Here is a 23,509-nt window from a genome sequence, read left to right on the forward strand (position 1 = left end):
GTTAACCTCCTATTTATTGCTCAGATTAATAAATTTGTTCATAACAGTGTCAAAAAACAAAAATGATAATTACAAAAATTACAAAAAATTGACCTTGTCCGTGAATAATATACATTCAACAAAATTAAACATTGACCTATTTCAAGTTTACTGAACCTAAAATGTAAGAATTGTTGTCAATGCTTCAAGATCCATTAATTTCTCCAAATATTCAGTATGTTAGTTGTGTTTTAAACTTCAAGGGAAAAATGTCCACAAATTTAAACATCTGAAATGTAATTGATACAAATCAGAATAAAATTAAAAGACTGTTCTTATAAAAACAGAGAACTGATTTCAGAAACAAGAACAGGAGAAAAACCTTTAAAACCAGTGGCTAACTGCTACATTAGAATAAAGATGTCACACAGTCAGTGATGTGAGAGCTGAGACTTAACAACATTGTACAAGTCCATTTTTAACATGTCTCTCGCCACTCGTGGTCTGAAAGATCTGCAATAAGAGTGAGAACTCTTGGGTTCACAGACAGTTGCTTTTTGTTCTTCTTTGTTTCCACTTTTGTTCCCTTTTCTGGATTGATGTTGAAACAGCATCTGTTTAAGGACAAATTCAACTATCAATCACTTCATAAGCAATGATTTTTTTTGTGTGTGTGTGTGAGGTTTTTTTTTTACCTCTGAAGAAACTCAAGTGTTGAGCAAAGGTACACAGGATAGTGAATATTGAGGCAGTAGTAACTTCCGAACATCAAGCAGATGGCAGAAATGAAGGTGGGAATGTTGTCATTTACAACTTTACGGTCTACAGCTAGCATGAATCGGGTTGAAGAATAGCAAGAAGATCCTGCAAAGAACATAAATGAAAGAAATACTTAACTCATCATCGGTCATTATTTTACAAAAAAATTGACAAACATTTTTTAAAGTAGTCTAAAACTGTAAATCTCTAAAACAAATCCAAATAGCTTTACTTAAATGTAAAGAATAAGAAGTAAGATAACTGAATATCAACTTACCGCACACAATGATACATGGAGTTACTGGCAGGCTTTCCATTTGAATCTCGTGTCCCAGACATGTTTGTTCAGCATGATGGAATAGATTCTCCTCTTTCTCATCAAAATAGGACAGGAGAAGAAAGACCATGTCCTTAACATCCTCTGAGCAGCCTTGCAACTGTCCTCTAAGTATTTGTAGTTTTGTGACAGCCTGCAAAACCCTTTTGCTCTTATCAGCACAAGTGTTTCGCATGAAGTCGAGCAGTCGTTTTCCCTTTTTCTCCAGACTGTTAAGGAAAGTCTCCTTCAGTGAAACCCCAGTGAGCTCGTAGAAATGGACTGCCATTCCAACCTCCTGGAACAAGAAAGCCCATTCCTCCAACAGGGTTTGCAGTTCTTCTCCATTGTTTATATCCTTGCGTTGAGAGTAGTAAGTACACTTCATGAGATTTTCCACCTCATCTAGGCTGACATTGGTCTCACGATGAAGCCTCTTCATTTTTTATTTTTTCTCCTTCTGACTTTCTGTCGTCTCAGTCACTGGCATGAATTTCATGTCCCACTTGATGCAACCATATGTGTCCTGAACAGCAGCCTTTTTTTCAGCTGGGACTTCATCTGTTAACGAATCATCTGAACACTCCTTGTGCTTCTTTATCCTGGGTGTTGAAGACCGCTTAACATTTTCTATTCTTGCTTGTAACTGCTTAACCAGTGAGTGATACCCTGTTCCCACCACATCGCCTTCTATGACATCTTGCAGTGACTGTGGATACTTGGCAATCAGTTTTTTGGCTACTTCAGTTGAAGCTTGCTTACTCGGAGATGCGCTTGCTTTTATCATTTCAGAAGCAACAATATGGATCATTTCTCTTCTCAACTTTGGCGCTGGCCTCTTCCCTCTCTCCAAACACTGCAGCAAAGCTTCTGGAAACTTATCCCATGGAATCTGGAAGCGGTCAACCCAGTCTAAAACAGCAAGGACTCAGCTAGGTGAAGGTGAGAGAGAGACTGAGGAGCTTGTTGGTGAGGTAGAAGAGGATAATGATGACTGCATGTGAATTTCAGTACTTTGTGCTGTGAAACAAACAAACAAACAAACAAACAAACAAAAATAAATAAATGGGCAAAATGTATGATTGAAAGATACACAATAAAGGTAATTGAAATCTATTTACAGTTTTTTTTTTTCCCACACAGACACCAGTTTTCTTGCTTGAATCGGTCTAAGAACGGACATCAAATCACTCTCCTGGACGAAGTCAAAATCTTCAGTGGTTTCTACACCGAATGACTGCAGTGTCTCCACAACAATATCAAGAACTGAAGGTGCAAGGTCGGGCAAAACCTTTGTAATGGCATTACGTATGCTGCTTTAGTCCATATCACCCATTTCTGTATATGAGAAAGTAAACAAAGCAATGAAAATATCAAAATATCAGGCTATGGAAGCAATCAGTCTGACAAAACACTATGTTTCAACGGTATTAATTGGCATCCATCCTTCATGTATGATGTCAATGGATAGAAATCAGCCAAGGCGTTGATGTTCAGACACAACATCTTTTCAGTGTCTTTCCTAACAGAGTTAGGAAGGAACTCTGTTATGTGGACTGATACTAGGAAATGAGCAGTGTCATCTTTTATTAAAATGAGCACTACCTCACCAAACTCCAGTAAGTCAGTGTTGCCTGTGACAAGGAAATGTCCTTTCTTGTATGTTTTTCCCTTATACACCATTTCAACTGTGACCTTTGTGTTCTTCTCTGTAAATCCAAATGGTCTGACAGCATCTTGAATGGCTTTACTATATAGTGCTGGGTAAAACGGAGTGCCACCTTTAACTTGCAAGGCCGTCTGGCACATTGATCCTGCTGAAAGATACGCTTGCAATAACTGATGCCGTTCAGAAAGTGTAAGGCAGAGGTTTTTGAAGTTCTTCAAGTTTCGAGCACATCTTTTGAAATAGCTGTGCTTGCGTTCAAATTGGATTGTCCATAGTCTAATTAATGGCCCAAATTTCAGAATCAGTGCTGGGTAATGCCGCAAGTAGTGATGCTTTGGTTTCAAGTTACTTTCTGGGAATAGAACTTTCCTTGACTTCAAATATTCTTGAATAAGAATATCAAGATATGCAACCTGAGATACAGAAATTTTCTGAGCACAAACCAAGTCCACAATATCTTTCAGTTGAAGGAGCAACTGCCACACATCATCTGTTTCATCTTCCACTCTGTCACCAATTAGGAGAGGCAACAGCCTTAAAAAGTTCCAGTTTTGTATTGCCTGTCCTGAGAGTTTAGCTGTTTGAGGACTAACCTCACATGGCTTTGAAGAGGCATCAGTGTCTGAGTATTTAAACTGTTTAATGCGCCGATTCAGAACGGAGTAAGTGAACCATAGTTTTTTCTTCACAAAATATTTAAGAAACAACGCAACGTCATATGACAAAATGCCCTCAAAAATGTCATGTCCTGAACAAGGTGGCAAACCTGGCTGACAGATGTGAAAATATTTTAAACAGTTGAAAACTGACTCAAACTTTACTCCTTCCACATATGGCATACCTTCAGTCTTGAGGCGTTCAACAGCAGAGTTGTATGTTTCTTTGGTGCGTTCTGCACCACACTGATTTGGGTCGCCACTCTGAAAATCAGTTCGTGTCATTAGACAGTACCTACAGAAATGATGTGTACGACTAAAGTTTTCACAGAAGCCACCAATGCAATGTGAGCCCAAATTATTTCCAGCAATGCAAAACAAGGTTCCTTTGACTACAGTTTTATCTGATGTCACTATGCCATTTTCCTCAAGTTCCTTCAAATCTGTTAGTAATTCAGAGAACACATTTGCATGTCCAAACTCTCTGAAGTCTTTGTGTCGACATAATAACACAAGAAACATGTGGTCTGTGTCAGACCGAACATGAAGTGGCAAATTAGCAACAGACACATAAACAGCTAATACTTTATGTTTTGTCTTTGCAGAGCCTAAAGGATTAACAACTTCAAAGGCGTCTTGGTATAGCAGTAGTTTGAGACATGATGGATTTGCATCAAAAAAATTATTGCTTTTGAATATCCTACCATCACTAATGTCACACAGTACATCTGATGAAGAGTCAGCTGACTGCTCACCTGTTACACATTTCTGCCACAAATCAGAGTTTAACAAACATTTCAAAGTCTCTCTTAGAGGTACATAGTATGCAAACTGATCAGTCCTATTCTCGCTTTGTCCTAAAAAATTTTTCTTGTGCTCCACATAGTTAAACATTTCTTTGAAGGACTGTACTCTGGAGTATGTTGTCCTCATTGGCCCTTTATGACATGCGGAAAACAGATCGGATCCCTTGACCACCTCACAGAGCTTGGCAATACTCTCGTCAGACAATGTTGTGTTAGTTTTTTAGGAGTGTATTGAGGTTATCCAATGTATATGACTGACCCAATTCATGTATGTTTTGTATTTCCTCTACAATGGTCTGAATGGTAGAAGCAGGTAGCAGAAACTGTCCTTGCAATTTCAAGTAGAATAAACTTACATTCTGAGGAAAAGATCTCTAAAATCTTCAGATAATTCAGAATCAACCTCAATTGGGACTGTCTCTGTGCCTGCTTCAGAGATGTCAGGTCCACAATTAAGTAATTCTGCTTCAACAGTGGGACATGACTGAGGTGCACAATCCCTGTACCAATCACTGATGCCTCCATCTGCAAAGTTTTTATGTTTCCGTGACATGTGGGCGGTAAATGAAGATTTGACTGTGAAAACACGTGTGCACCCTCTTAGTGGACAAGTAACCTCACGTCCTTCCTCAATGTGGTCCTTCAAGTGAGCTATTAGAACTTTTGAGTCTGTAAACTGACGTTCACACAATGCCACTGCGCATTTAAAAGTGCCTAAGCGTAATCTTGTCGGTAACAGAAGTGGGAGAAATGTGCTTTCGATAAAAATGCGCCTTGAAAGCCCCATACCGGACAAATGTCTGCCTGCAGTCGGCTCCAAAACATTTAAATGTACATCGCGGCTCATTTCGATGAAGTTTGCAATGAAGTACATAACCCTTCAGTGTCCTCACGGACTTGCCACAAAAATCACAACGTGGCATTGTCTTTAGCTGTTTCTCGTCAATTAAACTGGTGTGTGTTTCGCAGTAAAGCTAGCTAAAATCTTAAACATGCTGCATTAGCACGAACTTTCCAGAAAACTAAATACGACTTAAGGCAAAGCCTGTGACTGAGGAATGCTTGCGACGCAACAAGAAGACTGGCCATGCGAACTATGGTTAAAGTTGAATTTCATGTTTAATGGTACACTTACAATGAAACAGAAAGTTGACAGTTCTGCGACGGTTGCTCTTGGCGCTCTCTTGCTGAGCTGAATCCAGTCTGGAAGGTTAGAAGTGGCGCCATCTTGTTCTTTGTTGGTTTGGCAGATTACACGCTTCCAAGTAGTATTACTGCCCTCTGCCGTTGCAGTAACTCACAGTCAGACACAGCAATCTGTCTGAGACAACAATAATACCCTCCTCATCTGATTTTTTTTTTTCAATAGGTATAACGGTTCAGTCATGTGACATTGTTTCCAAAATGTACATATAAATTTGACTTTTCAAAGACAGTGATTGTTAGAGCTTTTATAATGCATTCTTGCTCTTGACCTTACAAACTAAACCCATTATGTTAACATTATTTCGTTATTTTTATGGTATTTCATTTTTATTAATTAAGTTTAGCAGGTGGTATCACACTCAAATACTTTTCAGTCACTTACTTTTTCTAAAACAAGGATCTTTATTTTGTTATTAATCTATTCCTTGCAGTTAAGCCCACCACTGACTTGATTCAACGTTAACAAGTTAATGCACTATGGACCATTATTATTACTATTGAAATGTACTGTATCTCTGTAAATGTAATTATAATTACATTTAATTATCTTTAAATTATACTCTAAAGAAGCAGTTGCCACAGATTGAACAGTGGCAAATCCATGATTTAAATCTCCTGTTCCACCACATCCCAAAGGTGCCCTTGGTTTGGGATCTGGTGAATGTGGAGGCTGATGGAGTTTAGTGAACTCATTGTGATGTTTAAGAACTCAGTTTGACATGATCACAGTTTTGTGATATGGTGCAACATCCTGCTGAAAGTAGTCATCAGAAGATGGGTACACAGTGGTCATAAACAGATGGACATGAATGGTGGAAGAGAGGAGTAAGCAATGAACTGTTAAGAAAAATTATGTTTGATGATCAAACCAAGTTAACTGATGTATTCCTGAGATTCTAAATCTGAATGTTGTTTTCTGAATTGTGTTAAAAAACACTCCATTGACTTATATCACAAAAATATATAAAATACCCATACCACATCAAATGGTGTGAATGTTCTCATCAACAATATATCAAAATACAGAGAGCATTGGCAAAAGATTTTTCCAAAACAATTATTAATTTTGAAACCTCTTATACATTTCTGTTACTAATCGTTATATTACACAAAGTTTATTGGTGACAGAATCAGGATAGATAAAGATAATTTTTATCTGTAGAAATGTACATCTTAGCGCTGTAAAAATGATATGTTTCGGTTATTGATACACATTTTTAAGCTATAAATGTACATGTACATCACTGTGAAACTATTAATTATGGTATTTTTAGTGTAATTGGTCCTACAATAGAAGATTTATGGTGGCCCCTACAGACAAAGCACGTACAAACTCCAAAAAGCACGTATAAACTGCAAAGCATGTACAAACTCCAAAACACAAACTCCAAAAAGCACGAACAAATTCCAAAGCACACACAAATTCAAAAGCATGTACAAATTCCAAAGCACGTACAAACTCAACAACACGTACAAACGCCGAAGCATGTACCAATTCTGAAGCACGTACAAACTGCAAAGCACGTACAAATTCCAAAGCACGTACTTTGGAGTGTGTACGTGTTTTTGAGTTTGTACGTGTTTTTGAGTTTGTACGTGCTTTTTGAGTTTGTACGTGGTTTGGAACTAAAATGTGTTTTAGGGTCTGTACGTGCTTCGGAATTTGTATGTGCTTTGGAATTTGTAGGTATTTTGGAATTTATACGTGCGTTTTGGAATTTGTGCGTTTTGGAGTTTGTACGTGCTTTTTGGAGTTTAAATGTGTTTTCAAGTTTGTACGTGCTTTGGAGTTTATGCGTGCGTTTTGGAGTTTGGAGAAGCACGTACAAATTCCAAAGCACATACTTTGGAGTGTGTACGTGTTTTGGAATTTGTACATGCTTTTGAGTTTGTAGATGTTTTGGAGTTTGTACGTGCTTTTAGGAGTTTGTACGTGTTTTTGAGTTTGTACGTGGTTTGGAATTTGTACGTGTTTTAGAGTCTGTACGTGCTTTGGAGTTTGTAGGTATTTTGGAATTTATACATGCGTTTTGGAGTTTAAATGTGTTTTCAAGTTTGTACGTGCTTTAGAGTTTGTGCGTGCGTTTTGGAGTTTGGAGAAGCACGTATAAACTCCAAAACACGTACAAACTCCGAAGCAGGTATAAATTCCGAAGCACGTACAAATTCTGAAGCACGTACAAACTGCAAAGCATGTACAAACTCCAAAGCACGTACAAACTCCGAAGCACATACAAATTCTGAAGCACGTACAAACTGCAAAGCACGTACAAATTCCAAAGCACATATTTTGCAGTTTGTCCGTGCTTCGGAATTTATACGTGCTTAGGAGTTTGTACCTGTTTTGGAGTTTGTACGTGTTTTGGAGTTTGCATGTGCTTTGTCTCTAGGGGCCACTGTAGAAGATGTCCTTTTGCCATTAATTATGCCAGAATTTTAGTTTTCATTGTGAATACTTGTGTTTTATACTAGGTGATACTGTAGAACTAAAAAGTATATACATATTTTTTATTTGCAGTAACTGACCATAATTACTACTAAGATATACTGTTTTATTAAGCATCTGGATCGCCTTAATTTATTTATTTTTTACCGTAGTTTTCACAATAATTCTAACACTGTTTTGACATTTTGGTACAGTTAAAAGTACGGTATGTTTTTGGTGATTAATATACAGTTGTAGATTGTAAATTCAAATGATAATAGCAGAAAAGACTGTTATACATACAGAATTATTACGTAAGTTATAGGGTGATTAATTGTAAATAATTACAAATTTTTCTTGTTGTTTTCAAAGACAATGGGCCATATTACTGTACATTAATGTACTTTAAACATTTTAGCAGTGCAAAAATTAAAGCAACTTACCATTTTTCAATTTACAGTGATTCAACATAAATATTACAATTATCTACTTTTTTGGATTTAATGGTAATTTACCGTTGCCATTTCGCAGTTATTTACTGTAATTTTTATGTACATTTCTTACAGTGTAGCTCAACAGTGTTTCAATATCAGAATCTGACATTGTTTCAATGTTAACAGTATTAGAAAATATAACGTTGAATCAATGTCAGGTTTCAACATTGATTCAACATCAAAACCTGACGTTGTTTCAACATTAAAAAAGGGTGCAAGAGTGACGTTAGGTCAACGTCACACTTCAACGTTGATTCAATGACATCGCCTGATATTGACTCAACATTATTTCAATGTTTCCTTGCTATCTGGGGGAGCCCTGCTGGCCATGTACACTTGCAACATTTGGGCAATCTGCCAGACAGAGAGCCAGCCCGCAGGCCAGAGAACTGTCAACCGCTGGCCAAGCCATCACAGAGGAAGCTGCCATGGGAGGGAATGCTGTGGGAGGGGCCTGGACGGGTGAACCCATGTCTGGGTCACCTGTTTCCGGGGTAGCCAGAGGGGATGGAACTTCTTCAACATTCACCTCACGATAATCAACCTCCACTGGCTAACCGGCTGGAATGCTACTCACCAGCCGGCTAACGCTTAGCTGGCACGAGCCGTTGCCTAAGTCCCCCTTCAACTGTTTATACCCCACAGTGTTAAGCAGGCCGACAAGCAAATGCTGGGAACGCTGAAACCGTATTCCCACTGTGTTCACATACATGGCAGCCGAGCTGCACAGTGCTGTTGGGAATAAATAATTTTTCAGTGCCTCGATAATGCTATGCTTATTTATTTATAAGTGTTATAAAGTTATATAGTGTAGTATTAAGTGGACACAGCCCTGAAAATAAGGGCATTAGACCATGTGTCCTTGGGGAGTAGAAAGCTGCAGACTCTCGCTCATGCTTGCCTGGGAAAAATGTAGATAAGAGGGGACCATCTCTAATGGAAAGTTACTGAGACACTGTTGTTTAAACTAGAATGAGAGAGCTTCTGTAATAAAACTGTTAGGGGCACACCACCATTTTGAGATCCGCGGCAGCGTGTCATGCAGGACGCATCTCCCTTCTAGGAGTAATAAAGTGTTAAAATGGTCTACCAAGCAGTGTTTTGTCTTCCATCAGATGCCTCTGAGGAATCAACAGAACTCGGTGAAGTGTTGATATTTACAATTGGGGGCTCGTCCAGGATTCCAATAGGAGGCTAAGAAAGACAGATTGGGTGATCTGTCTTTTCCAGCAAAGCGAACAGAGTCCCGGTCATTTCAAAAGGAAGGTAAGCACTAGCAGTTAAATCAAAGTGTGCATATTGGAGATATTGGAGCTTATCTAAATTGTCTGTTCGCCAAGTTGATTGAATTCTCAGTGTCAATTTGCGGCAGTAGACAAAGAGGCGGTGTGTGATCCGTCCCAGTGCTTTAGAGCAACTAAATTGGGGTGTAATAAGCAGAGTAAAGGAATTGGCTGTTGCGGATGATGGCTGAAAGTAAGAGAGTAATTATCTTCAGGCGTGGCTTGCTCCACTTGCTTTGGACGCGAAGCGAGACCCGTAGGACGGGAGCTAGGGTGGCGACCTTGGGGAGTTGAGGACCCCTGAATAGCTAAATCGAGGTGTGGGATCCTCATCACAGTTGAAGTTTGTATGAGAATAGGCTACCCCACATACTCCGCTGGACAGATGGGCCGCGGAGGGGCGTGAGCGAAGTCTCTGCAGCAGCGCTTCTGGGCTGTGTGTGTGTGTGTATGTGAAGCGCGAGAGGTTGCATCTCGTGTCTCGATTGAAATTGAGTGGCTAAATTCACCACAGTTTATTACACTGTATGCGTGTGGACCCAAGTTCCTTAGCCGGTTCGATTCCAAGTCAGGGATTCGGATTCCCGCTACAGTGGTTTTAGATTGTGAGTGTGTATAGTCATTCGATAGTCTTTATTTTGTAATGGGGCTGCGTTCGTTTGGTTGATAATCTAGATCCTGGGCTATGTTCGCAGGCTATAGTGCCTCTAGACCGTCAGGGTTAAATTTGGGGTTGACTTGTTGAATTTGCGTCTAAAAACGCGTGTTTGGGTTTTGCAGAGCAAGACACGGGCTCTGTATGGTGTGCTGAGTGTCTCCCAGAGCGGAGTGAAGCAGACTGACAGAATTTCCCCCTGCAGTCACACAGACTCTCCTAGCTCCTCCCTGGGTCCACCCCACACTCAGCTCCTCCCCTCTGAGTTGGGCTAATTGCCCCTCCTTCTTCTGTCAGTCTGGAGTCAGTCTGTGTGACTGCAGGGGGAAAGTGCCTGAAACAGAGAGTCAAGAGGAAAAAAAATAAAAGGGGTAAATTATTATGAATTATGCATAAAAGCTAAAGTAGAATTGGGAAAAGAAGGCACGGGATTATTTAAATTGGCAACAAGGGGAAATGTGTTTTAAAAATCAGAGAAATGAGAGTGTCAAATAACCAAAATATGATTTTAAATAAATCTCTTAGTGTGTTAATACAGGTGACCACGGACCTGGTCCTCCACAAGCACATCGGCTGGAGCAAAATGATAGATTAACATAATTGGAACAACAATTAGGCCATGTTTTGGCTGAAAATTTCACATCTCCACCTCCATGTAGAAGCTTCGAGGACGGTCAATCTCACCCTGAAGACAAAAGTGCATTGAAATTGAGTTGAAAGGTAAGGCTGATGGACTTGTGGAGGTTGAGAGTCCTGTCCAGACTATCACAATAAAAAAAATAAAATAAAAAGAACACACACACACTCCCAAACAGAGAGACATGAAAGTTTGAATCCACAACTCCATGCCATACGCATACATTGAACTGCCTACTACCCACGCATGCAATGAAAATCAGCTTACACTTATGAACATGTCAATACTTTTCAGCAATATTAAAGCAGGGAAACTTAACACACACTTGTTGTTAAATGCTGAGTTTATCCACTACTGACAAACAAACTCTCCGGATTCCAGGACAAAAGCTTAACTCTAAAAAAGAAAGAGACTGGAATGACTCGCCATTGATGAAACGATAAATTTAGTGGTTAAGATAGTAGAATTGTAAGATGTTTTCTGCTGAAGTGATTACTGTATGAAGAAAATTCTATTTTGTGGTTATATGGTAATATTTTAAATATGCATCTCTGTTCTCCTGCCATCTTGCTGAGCTATGAGTTGATTATATTATTAAAAAAAAAAACAAGGAGGAGAGACGGCTAAGGGCCCGGCCCAGTGTTTCTCCCCTCTCCGTGTAACACAGCAAACAGCACATAATTTTCCTGTTCGTACACTCTGTTTGCCCTGAAAGCTGAGGCTGACCTGGACTCCTGCTCTCACCTCTACCACCTTTGACGTGACCCTGACCAAACGCTGCAACAGCTGGACCCACAACAACAACCTGAAAATGTCAACGGTGCTGCAGGAAAGGGATTTCATGCAGCGGAGAAGGAGGGTGCTAACCCAAGGCCCGTTTCACTACACAGTGAAATTCCCAGACAACTTCACCTGACAGAGCTGTGACGAGACACCCATTAAGACCGGATGAAAAGTGAGGCAGAGCAAAAGAATGCTGACCTTGATAACTCTGCACTAACACTGTACAGGGCGGTGACGGACCAACATGGATGATCGGGCAGCAGAGAAAAGGGTGACAGACAGTGACAGAAGGAGCAACTGAGGTCAAAAGACTCAGACTAAAAAGGAGGAGGGCAGGACCCCAGGGCACGCTTCAGGCCATGATTTACCCAAAACAACAGAACAGGAAAGTGATGAACACACACACATCTACACACACACTGACTCAGCATGAAGTGATACACACACATGAACACCTATGCACTCGTTGATTGAGTGAGAAATGGCACATCTGCATCTAAACGTTGTTTCACTGAGAAGTGATCCACACACAAAATACACATGCACACGCTGATGCAATGAAGAATGATGCACACACACACGCTGATGCAATGAAGAATGCTTTGCTAACAAATGCTTATGCTGATACGCAAAATGCTACACACATCACACACACAGAATTTGTTACAAAAAGCCATCGATTACATAGAACGCATTTTATGTCATCCAGAGGGCACATATGTACATTTAAGAAACAAGGTCTATAATTCTCTGCTTCTGAAAACAATGTCTGTGTATGGTGAGAGAGTGGAGTTTCTTGCACGTGAGATTTAATTCCTGGAGAAACAAAAGAAGTTGCATTTCCCCTTGATAGGTCTAGTAACAGCAGGTGGAAAGACCTGGACAGATTTGTGGACGATTGTAACAGAGCTCGCAATTGGCTAGTCACGGAGTGACACTTAAGTCTGAGTTCAGACCAAGAAAGTATCAGAAACTAATTAAAGCCAGGAGCAGTGAATGCAACTCTGCATGCTACGGCACCTGAGGTTCTCATTCCGACACCATATTGTACGGTGGCCCCTAGAGACAAAGCACGTACAAACTCCAAAACACATGCAAAATCCAAAACACATGCAAAATCCAAAACACATGCAAACTCCAAAACACATGCAAAATCCAAAGCACATGCAAAATCCAAAACACATGCAAAATCCAAAGCACATGCAAACTCCAAAACACATGCAAAATCCAAAACACATGCAAAATCCAAAGCACATGCAAAATCCAAAGCACATGCAAACTCCAAAACACATGCAAAATCCAAAACACATGCAAAATCCAAAGCACATGCAAAATACAAAACACATGCAAAATACAAAGCACATGCAAAATCCAAAACACATGCAAACTCCAAAACACATGCAAACTCCAAAGTACAACGGAAGTGCTCCAGGACGCTAGGGGCAGTGTTGAGCTCGATTTGCAAAATAAACGGCAAGTTTGTTGCAAACACACGGAGATGGATACCAGCGGAAAACACCAGCAACGATAGACCAACCACGCCTCATAATAAAGGTAATGTGCAAACTGTTGTTAGTTTGATTGTTTTTTTTTTATTACTATGAACGCTTGGTTTATGCTTTGCTCATAGAGAACTGGTTTAAAAAAATGGATAAAAGTATGAAAACGTAATGTTTTAGCGATTTCTGTCCTTTGCTAAACATCAAAAGTAGCATGCTGTGCAGTTTATATACATATATATAATGAAAGTTAAGATAAAATATGTAATCTTATTTTAATATTTTGCTCTGAGTAATTGATTGAAAAACATTCTCATAGTCAAACAAGTATTTGCAAGAGAGGTTATAAAAATCTAAGTGTAATGTTTTTGGGAGTTGCGCATATATGTCTGTGCATTCAGGAGTCTTAATGTAAGATGTGAAATACTTGTATTTTCTGTGGGTTGTAGTGAATCTTAATTTTGTAAAACATTTGATGGGGTCATTTTTACAGATGTACTGTCCCTTCTGTGGACACCTCTTGGCAGACAGTCCTGCCTTTTGTAGTCTATGTGGTAAAAACATGAAGTTTTTAAAGGACATCACCAGCACTGTGTCGAGAAATCCTGCCCTTGGTGAAGAGGCAGCAGCTCTTCCATCTACCAGTTCCAGCATCCTGACTGGCACAACTATACAGTCTACACAGGGTAAAAAACATATTTGTATTAAATAAATCTTCTTAACTGTCCCTTCCCTAAAATGATAACTTATTTTTTTTCTGTTTATAGCTGGGAAATCATTAGTGGAGTCATTTATAAAATTTAGGGATGTGAAAGAAAGGGAAAGAAAGGCATTTTTTTTTCAAAGAAACACCAGGAACAGAAGGAACAGAAACCAGTGAAGGTATGTCATAAACTTGAACGTGGAAGTTGACCACTTTTGTTGCTAATACAAAATCCAAATTACCTGTAGCACTGCCAAGGCATCACTGTAAATTTCCATATGCATATGAAAGGAACTGTATAAGGGTGGCCAACTATGTCCTCTACAGCTATGGACCCCCCCGTACTATCTCTGTTTAATTTACTTTGAGGCTGATTGCTGTTCATTACCTGTATATGGTGTGTTCAGCTAATCACAACCTTGGACATTAGTGTTGCTCAGGGAACGTTGAAGAAACTAGAAACGATCTAGTTGCCGCTCTTGGGGATTGTAGTTCACCACTGATACAGGGCTTACAATTTTTAACCTGATCTGAATTTCTTAATTGTCAGCCTTTGGTCAACATTCCTTCAATAATATATGCCCCCTGTTAAAACTATATTTAGTCGCTAATGTTGTCTTTTGAGTCACAGCACAGCTGGAGCACAACTACAGATCAGAAATAAAATGGAAGACAGGGAAGACCATGTAGGAGCAAAGATGTAAAAACATGTTATTGTTAATCTCATTTCTAGATACAGATTGGCATCATGACAAGGACCAGTGATGGTATAAGACCTGTTCGAGGAAAGTCACTTCCGGTTGATGTTCATTCTCACTGGTCAACTGAGCAAATCTTGTCTGCCAGCGTGAAAAAACACAAGGACTTTAACCAGGACATGGCCGATGGACCCTATGTACTGCTATACCCTGATGCAAGGGAAGTTAGCACAATTCCTGGAACCAACACCCCTTTCACCATCCAAAAATACAAGGATGCCATAGGGAAGGCCTATCAAAGAATAACTCTCTACATTTTTACAAATGTAGAGAGTTACTCTTTGATATGATATGATGACTTCTTAAATACTGGTAAGTGATTCTGATAATGCAGTGACAATCATAAATTTTAGATATTAAAAATAATTCAAGATTTTTCAAAAAAATGTTAATCAGAGAGTGACATGATTTTGCCACAGATTTTAAATATATTTAATTTGTGCTGCATAGCCAAAGTGTTCTATATGTTTGCTAATTGTTAGACATAGCTTTCAATACATACATATATTTAAATTAGACTGTATGTTTTGAATCATTGAATATTTGCAGATTGCAACACAGAGTGTGAATCTGAAGAGGACAATGAAGTTCAAGTAAAAGTAGTAGAAAGCCCACTGTCGGACACTGTGGTTAGTCTTTTTTTTTTTACCGGTGTTTTGTGTGTGTGTGTGTGTGTGTGTGTCTGTGTTTGTATACACCAATATAATCAAGAAAAGTTTAAAGTTTTAAAAAGTGCTGTTAATCTTATGTAGGTATGGGATTTTCCAGATAATCACAGCACGCTGGAAACAGCACCTTCAACAAGTTTTGTATTGTGGAGGATACAGTGCGGCGACCGTGAATAGAGAGGAGCCAAAATACCTTATTATGCATTATATTGTAAATTCTGAAATTATTTAAATTCTTTACAGGGGGTCAAACTTGCAAACTTCTTCTGAAGTAAGACTCTGAAAAATGTCATTAATAATTATCATACAGGCTACAAACATAAATTATATTAACTGTTCATATATTTTTGATATTTAGACTCAAGGTCCCTGCTACAGGTATGTTTTGGACACAGAAATTTGTGTATTGAGACACTAGACCAATAAAATCTTAGTTAACTTTAGATTTTAAGAAATGTTCTACTTTGCCCACTAAATGTTTTTCATTGCAGCACATACACAAGTGTTTATGCACCGATTGTAATTGATAGTGACTCAGACAAAGAAGTTCTCATCGAAAAGGATGAGAGTGAAACACAAAGGTAAGTATACATTTAAATGTGAGAATGTAAATATGCTAAAAGTGAGTAATAACATCCTCATTTTATGTGATATTTAATAATTTTTTTATGTTCTAGTACAAATGGCCTGACTGCTGCAGAAGTACTTGAAGAGCTGGCGTCTAAGACAATAAAAACATCTGTCAGCAGATTTAATATAAACAGGGCAAATGTTTGGGATGGAGCAGCTCGGGGCTTTAGACGTGTGTCTTACAACCCAACTGATGATATACTTGTGAAGTTCAGCGATGATGCAGGACAGCGTGAAGATGGAATGGATAATGGTGGTCCTAAACGTGAATTTTTGACATTATTAATGAAATGCCTTAGATCACGACGAATCTTTGATGGACCTGAGGACAGCAAATTTCTTACATTTGACAGCGCTGGTGAGAAATTTATACCATCTGATTATAAAATTAAATTAATACATTCTGAAGTTAAGCTTGGATGATTAATTGTTTATTAAAATAAAAAGGCATATAATTTAAAGCCTTATTTTAGCATAACTAAATAAATAAATCCATTACCAGCTGCAAGAGAGGATGAATATTTCCTTGCTGGCAGAATGATTGCCACATCATTGGTACATGGTGGTCCAGGGCCTGCCTTCCTCTCCAAGACACTCTACCAGCATCTGATTGGGACAACAAAGTCTGATGTGGTGGAGGTCACGATTGAAGATGTAACTGATGAAGCTACAAAAGCTTTTCTGTTGGAAGTATGTTGATTTAAATATTCTATTTTAAAACTACAATTTCTTTTGTTATCACAAAGCTTGATGTGTTAATTGCACATTGGACTGTAACACTGTGCTCCAAAGTAGTTAGTTTAATCAGCATGCTAAGTGTACCGATGTTTGTTAATTATGAACAAAGATAAATGTTTGACTTTAAGTAGAGGAGTAGAAAACAATACCAGAATAACATGCTTTAAAATATAGACCAAACATTGAAGTGCACTAGTAATTATATTTAAAATAATTTTGATGTGAACGTCATGCACAACAACCTTGTGATACTGCAATTTTCTTTTTTTTCTTATGTAAACACTAGATATCCAATGCTGCAACGCTGAAGGAACTCCATGGGTGCATTGAAATGCATTGCAGCTTATTGCAGACAGCTGGCTGCTATGGATTTCCGGACTCTTTAGATGGTAAAGGCAACATTATTAAGGACTACCTTAAGTGGTACATCATATACCGCAACCACTTCTCAATCCAAAGGTAACATATTTGTAAGTATTTGGACTGATACTAAATAATGGGGCAATGTAGCTACACTATTTTAATAATAGTTTTTTAACAAAATTGTTTTTTAAACCATAAGCAACACTATACTGAATTGATAACAGACCACAGCTACAGAAGCCGCCTATTCTTTTGACCAAATTTTTTTTCGAATAATATGTTTTTGCTTAATTTTACAGTTTTGCATCTTCCCTTTTTACTTATTGTTTCCATGGTTAATTATACTTGGAGCCTAATGTTTGCAAAAAGTTTTTGAGTTATCATGCATGTGCTTTACTCAGTATGGAAAAAATCATGTGAAGCTGCGAGGACAGAGATCAAATTTCAAACTTCTAAACACTTATTCTATTAGAATTCTTGTTACTTATCAGTCCCCGCATAAAACTGGACAAAGCTGCAAACACAAGTTCAGCCGGTGACCATGTTTAGGCAGGTACTTTAACAAAATGCAGTGCAAATTTGATGTTTGTAGGTGGTTTGATCTTTTACATTATTGATTTTATTGAGAATAAACCGTACTGTACTGACTGAAAATGCATTTGCAACATTGTGGCTGAAGTAACGTAAGCTCCAGTTTGCAACATTCACTTGCTGATGAATAGAAATGCAGATGGTAAAATATAAATTCGGAAGGTGGCATGGTGGAGCAATGGATAAAACATCAGACTGGGATTCAGAAGGTAGCACGTTCGATGAGAGCCCACACACCAGGTGTGTCCTTGAGTAAGACAGCCAGCACTAACTCACTGCTCACCCCAAGGGTGATGGGTTAAATGCTGAGATCTAATTTCCCCCTAGGATCAATAAAGTATGTAAAATTCATTGTGCTTTTGGAATAATTAAAATAAAACATTCAAAAAGTGTTTTTCATGTTTTTATTGTAGTGCTGATGACAATTTTCCCCTTATAGATTTAAGGATGGCCTCGCAACACTTGGTGTAATCCATGCCCTGCAGCAGCATCCTTTGTTGTTCCAACCCTTCATTTGCTCAAGACCAGAGACGCTGACATCTGATTTTTTTAGAGGACATGTTTGCAGTGGTCCTGAGCGAACCTGGCAGTTCAAGACGGCAGGAAGAAACCAGGGTGCTTGGATTCTGGCGAGACTATCTGATAGACGCTGAAGGTTTGTATAATACAAAACTTGTACTGCAAACAAATTACTACGATCAGTGCAAACCAATAAAGCAGCTCTTTCATGAATATTACTTTTATGATATATTTTTTTAAGTTTAAACTGTCAGGTGATATTTCTGCTATAGAACAGAAGCACTTTTTTTGTCTTTTAGCAGTTGAATCTCCTACACATTCTTGTTACAATTTGTTTTTTTGTTTTTTTTGGGGGGGGGATTTAACTCATCCCTTGGGGGATGAATGTGCTGCCAGCAGTGGCTATTGGGGAGCTACCTAGCATGACCTAAACAATACTAACAGAGTCAAATTATCACCTTTACAGTTTCTGTTTAAAATGGAAAAATTGTACTGCAATAGTAAGTCACCACAGAGCTGCTGTTTTATATTTTTTTATATTGAACTGGTATGGGTGTTTGTGCTATTAATCTTGGAAAAAAAAGTAAAAACATAATACTTTGGAACATTTGAGGATCCAAGTTTCTGATATTCTGCTTTGTCTTTGAAATTTTTAGAAAATAAAGATTTATCTTTAGCTACATTCTATTTAATTCTAGATACCAAAACAGCAGTCTCCCTACAAGACATACTGATGTTTGCCACGGGCCTAAACAGCATTCCACCAGCTGGAATGGAACCAAGACCAAGATTGCTGTTTGGTGATGCATCACGTTTCCCAATTGGGAAAACATGTGCAAACACCATTGTGATACCAATGGCTCAGTCATATAAGCAGTTCCAGGATGATATGGACTTTGGAATATTAAACTCTCCTGGTTTTGGTCTGTATTGATCGACTTACAGTTTGATCCTCACACTGTAATATAGTCTTCATTTCAACTGTGTTTTTGTTATTATACAAAAAGGTTTGTTTGGCTAGATATCTGTTGGGCCAAGGCCTTTGTTTTAGTTACAATGCTAAAGTAAATGTCTGTGATTTGAAATGATTACTTTTAGTACCCTTAGCTTTAGAAAGAATTCCCTTTACTACTATTCAGCATTTAGAATAGATATATTCATAGATATTGTACATTTTACACAATTTGTATGTCAGTGCAAAGTGTAATTTGCCTTGTTAAGGTTAACAATAAATCTTATTACTTAAATTAGAGTGTTTTTACTCCTTTATTTTATATCAACCTGTATTAATAAAGCTAATAATACCAACACGTGTCTTGCATTTAAGGTGGAGGTTAAGAGAGTCTTCACAATATCATCTGTTAGGAGAAATAATTTATTTGATCTCACTGTCACAACTGATATTCTTATTTGGAAAAACACAAAGGCTATTTTTTTAAGTGACTATAAACTGATGAACTATAATTGTGTTCTACTTGAAGCAAAAAACATTTTTTTTAGCCTTAACAAAAGTGCAGGTGGTGCATTATTATAACCACAAAGTGGAATCCACAGTTCTGGGATGTGTGGGAACCTTGGCATTACAACCCAGCAAGTCTTTTTAGTCTGATGTAATTCTCCACACAAGATTCCAATGTCTGTGATGAACTGAAGCCACTGTTTAGTCCTTCAAAATATTCCTGTAGGTGAGGGTCTCCACAGAAATCGGGAGTTGAACTCATCCTGAACTGGCTCAGCTCTTGATGTCCAACTGCAAGGCCGCAGTCGCGTCCACCAAACCTAAAAGTTTGTACAAGGAAAATTTTTACTATTAAAATACTAAGAAAACGCTACAACATCCTTGTCTCTGTAGGGGGGGGGGGGGAAAACTATGCTTAAAGTGAACATATGCTTTTACTTAAGACCATTGGCTGTATTATGGCATTGAATAGAATAGAAGGTGGTCAGAGTTCCTGTAACTACCTGTCTTGAACAATCGAGTTGCTGGAAACATTGGCAGATTTTTGTCATGTATTTAAGGAGATAATATAAAACAGCTTTACATAAATTTTAGCACTGGAATCAACATGTGAAAAAAGTAGACCTATTTAGTCCAAATTTTTGGTGGTACAAACACTGTGGTGTCTGTTTTTTATGACCATACAGTAAAAGAAGACTATATGATCAAGTGCATAGATCAGTGCGCCCCAGGGTGGCTGTGGCTACAATGTAGCTTGCCATCACCAGTGTGTGAATGGGTGGATGACTGGTTGTGTAAAGCGCTTTGGGGTCCTTAGGGACTAGAAAAGCACTGTACAAATACAGGACATTTACCATTTATAGATTAAAAAGGTGCTAAAAAAAATGTCATTTTTGTCATTTCTACTTAAATTACAGAATTTTGATTTTTCACATTTTTAATTGACAAGAGTGATACAAACCTATGAGGCAGGTAATACATCACATCCGGTTTACCAGATGGACAGCGTGACTGGCTAACTGGACGGATCAGGTGCGTGTTCCACTTTCTTTTGCATTCATCCAGATCCCTCTGAAGCACAGCCATGAAAATGAAGCGCACCAAGCACATGTGTTCATGACTACCATTAAAGAGGTGCATTTCCTTCATGTCACTCAAAAGGTCCATCCAGAACTGTGTTCTAAAAGAGACAAAAACATACCATCAGTTCACAAATCACCAGCCTTCAAAGCCTCACTATTTCTTACGTTTATGAAATTGTTTCTTGAGTTGATGTAAAGTGCGTGCATTTTGGATTTCTATTCATCTCACTTTCTTTATTGACTATTACAGTTTATATTTTCTATCTTATACTTGTATGTAACATAATGGCTACACATTGAAGCTATAAAGGAAAGGTGGTGTAATACACATCAAGGCTTCTGCATCACAGACTATATATTACAGCCACACTTTTATCTGCTTAATATAGTTGTTTCTTGAAAAATTTTAAAACCTACCGCTGTTTTCTGAAGTACGACCACCAGCTTTCAATTCTTTGATTTGTTATTGAAGATCCATACATATGACTGGCAGCTCCTGCAAAAAAATCCTGATGAGATGACCGCAAGGCACAATGCATTGCTGCCATCGTCCCATTTTCAGTGCCGCAGTCTGTGCGAAGTCGCACTGGTATGACTCCAAACTCTGAAGCACACTGAACGTAGTGTTGAGCTATGACTTCTGGGGTTGCTGTTATTTGCTCCGCAAACCAACCATAATACCTTCCGCGAATAGCCATCAATACAACCACTGATAGTCAAACCATATGGCTTTAATTTGTCATATCCGTCAACATGCCAAGTGTGGTTTGGTCCAGGTGAATTGTAAACTCTTCATACAAACTTTTTCCTTGAGCGCTTTTGGACTCCAGATGGGTCGAGCTCTGCCATCATCACCATGACATCATGCCTTTTCACAGAAAGATGGTGTTTCTGACGCAGTGTCTGCCACATTGAACGGTATCCATAATGTTGACCAGGTCCCTTCAGCTCTTCTATTATTGCAGCACGAATCAAGGCCTGAGTTGAGTAATGTTTTTTGCGGGACAGTGATAAACTTCTTAATCTACATTTAAGTGTGGTCAGACTGATCTTCTGTTTATGTTTTGAGGCCAAAATGTCCAAAGTTTCATTATAGGAGTAACCGTCTCTGAAATATTTCTGAATGAGGTCTTCGATGGAAATGTTTTCTTGAATTGATCCTTATAAACAGAAAAAAAATAAGATGGGAAATGGTAAAATAGATCATCAGACAAGAAATGTGCAGTTTTAAATAACAATGACATTTTAAAACCAATGTATTGTCTCATTATTAAACTAAATTAATATGTTGCTTCTTTGGGCCTCAGTAAATTCAAGACAAATAAAGTCTACAACTATAACCCTAACCTGGACGACTAAGAATCTTCACAGATATATACCTTACTGGTTTAAATGATTGCAAAATAACGTGTATGCAATTTATATAACATAAAAATAATATAGTAAATAAGGACTGCATTCAAATGTAAATAAACTGTAAACAGCCAAATGGCAGCTTTGTGAACTGGTTGAGGCAACCTTTTTTAATATGTTATTTGTGAAATACTTACTGTTGTCGACAAACGCCAAAAACTCAATATGTTTGCCACATGAACCGCAGAACTTGACAACTTCTCCCACGTTATGGCCACAATATGGACAAAACATTCTTACCCTGAAACAAAAAGCATTTTTCTTTTAAAATGGAGTATTAAAACGGCAAAGGGCAGACCTAAGCTAAAGTGTATATACACAGACGCATACACAGACGCATTTCCGACGCTGGCGTAAAACTGAACTTCCAGGACTCTGCGATGCCACAATGCACTTTATTTACAGTGAATATACAGGTAAGTCCAACAATTAACTCAGAGATGCAATTTGCCAATGGTGCTCATCCCTTGCTCCCAGTGCGTCCCGTGCTGTAGCTCCCTTAGTGTGTGTGCTCCCCAACTCGCTTCTTCGCTCGACTTTCCTGGAGGAAGAAGGACAATCCACAATTAGCCACACACGCTAGCCGACTACCAAGACCACACGCCTAGCATAGACTATACCGGTCAGGAGTAATAATCCCACGTCGACTGTCGCCGCGAGTCCAGGTATTTAACCTGGACTCGCGGCGACATTATTGCACACGTCACTTAATATCTGTCTTGAATGTTTATTTTTCACAGGAAGGTTAAGATGGATAAGAAAGGAGAGACATTTCTACCATGTCATTTTCCTGCCCTACATCCATCGTCCAATTCCGGGTCTATTTGTGACCATATTTCAATAAAACTGTTGCCTATGGTTATACAATCATGTGTCATGTGTCTAAAAAACTCAATGAAACAAAATGATGAATAGCAGAAGGGAAAAAAAATATTGATAGCTTGGCTAAGGAGAGCAGAGTGATGTAAGAGTTTCCGATGTGGACAATAAAAGCCTTTAGAGCCGTTTTTCATAATCATGTCTGGGATATCGTTTGAGCTTTCTGTAAATGGTTCATTAAAAAGCATCGGAAGCACAAGAAGATCACAAGAGTATTCTGGGTTTCCTAAAGGATGTACTATAAATCAAGAGGTATTTAACCTCTTCCTAGCCAGGAGGGATGATTACCACCAGCTGGTCAGGTAATCAGCTGCAGGTGGGCCGGCAAAAGCGAAGAGGGTCACCCGATGACGACAGTCGCCCGGACACGCCTCTCCCACGACGCGCGCTTCCGTCAACAGCCCCAAGGACCGGGGGGGAGAGAGAGAGAAGCAGACACACGCACACACACTCTACATACAAACGTGGACAGAACAGTAGAGGACACAGACCCCAAATAGTAGTAGTAGTAATAATAATAATAATAATAATAATAATAA

At 38.6% G+C, this 23,509-nt stretch overlaps 2 protein-coding genes and 1 pseudogene across 2 annotated transcripts; 1 reads left to right on the top strand and 2 right to left on the bottom strand.

Annotated features, from left to right (window-relative positions):
• Positions 1-457: 457 nt before the first annotated feature.
• LOC146378697 (uncharacterized) lies at positions 458-1,791 on the bottom strand. The gene is made up of 3 exons (XM_084941627.1): positions 1,016-1,791; positions 675-843; positions 458-593 (listed from the first exon to the last, which is right to left on the bottom strand). Exons 1-3 carry the CDS (start codon positions 1,494-1,496, stop codon positions 458-460), a joined length of 786 nt encoding a protein of 261 aa, XP_084797753.1. The 5' UTR covers positions 1,497-1,791.
• An 11,938-nt stretch (positions 1,792-13,729) lies between these two features.
• On the top strand, positions 13,730-19,071 carry LOC146378698 (G2/M phase-specific E3 ubiquitin-protein ligase-like; annotated as a pseudogene).
• A 326-nt stretch (positions 19,072-19,397) lies between these two features.
• Positions 19,398-22,715, bottom strand: LOC146378699 (uncharacterized). The gene is made up of 4 exons (XM_084941323.1): positions 22,229-22,715; positions 21,096-21,838; positions 20,558-20,776; positions 19,398-19,916 (listed from the first exon to the last, which is right to left on the bottom strand). Exons 2-4 carry the CDS (start codon positions 21,374-21,376, stop codon positions 19,718-19,720), a joined length of 699 nt encoding a protein of 232 aa, XP_084797449.1. The 5' UTR covers positions 21,377-21,838; positions 22,229-22,715; the 3' UTR covers positions 19,398-19,717.
• Positions 22,716-23,509: the final 794 nt, after the last annotated feature.

The sequence above is a fragment of the Perissodus microlepis genome, chromosome 10 (genome assembly GCF_051167445.1).
Source record: "Perissodus microlepis isolate ML-2025 ecotype Zambia chromosome 10, ASM5116744v1, whole genome shotgun sequence".
Classification (NCBI taxonomy): domain Eukaryota; kingdom Metazoa; phylum Chordata; class Actinopteri; order Cichliformes; family Cichlidae; genus Perissodus; species Perissodus microlepis.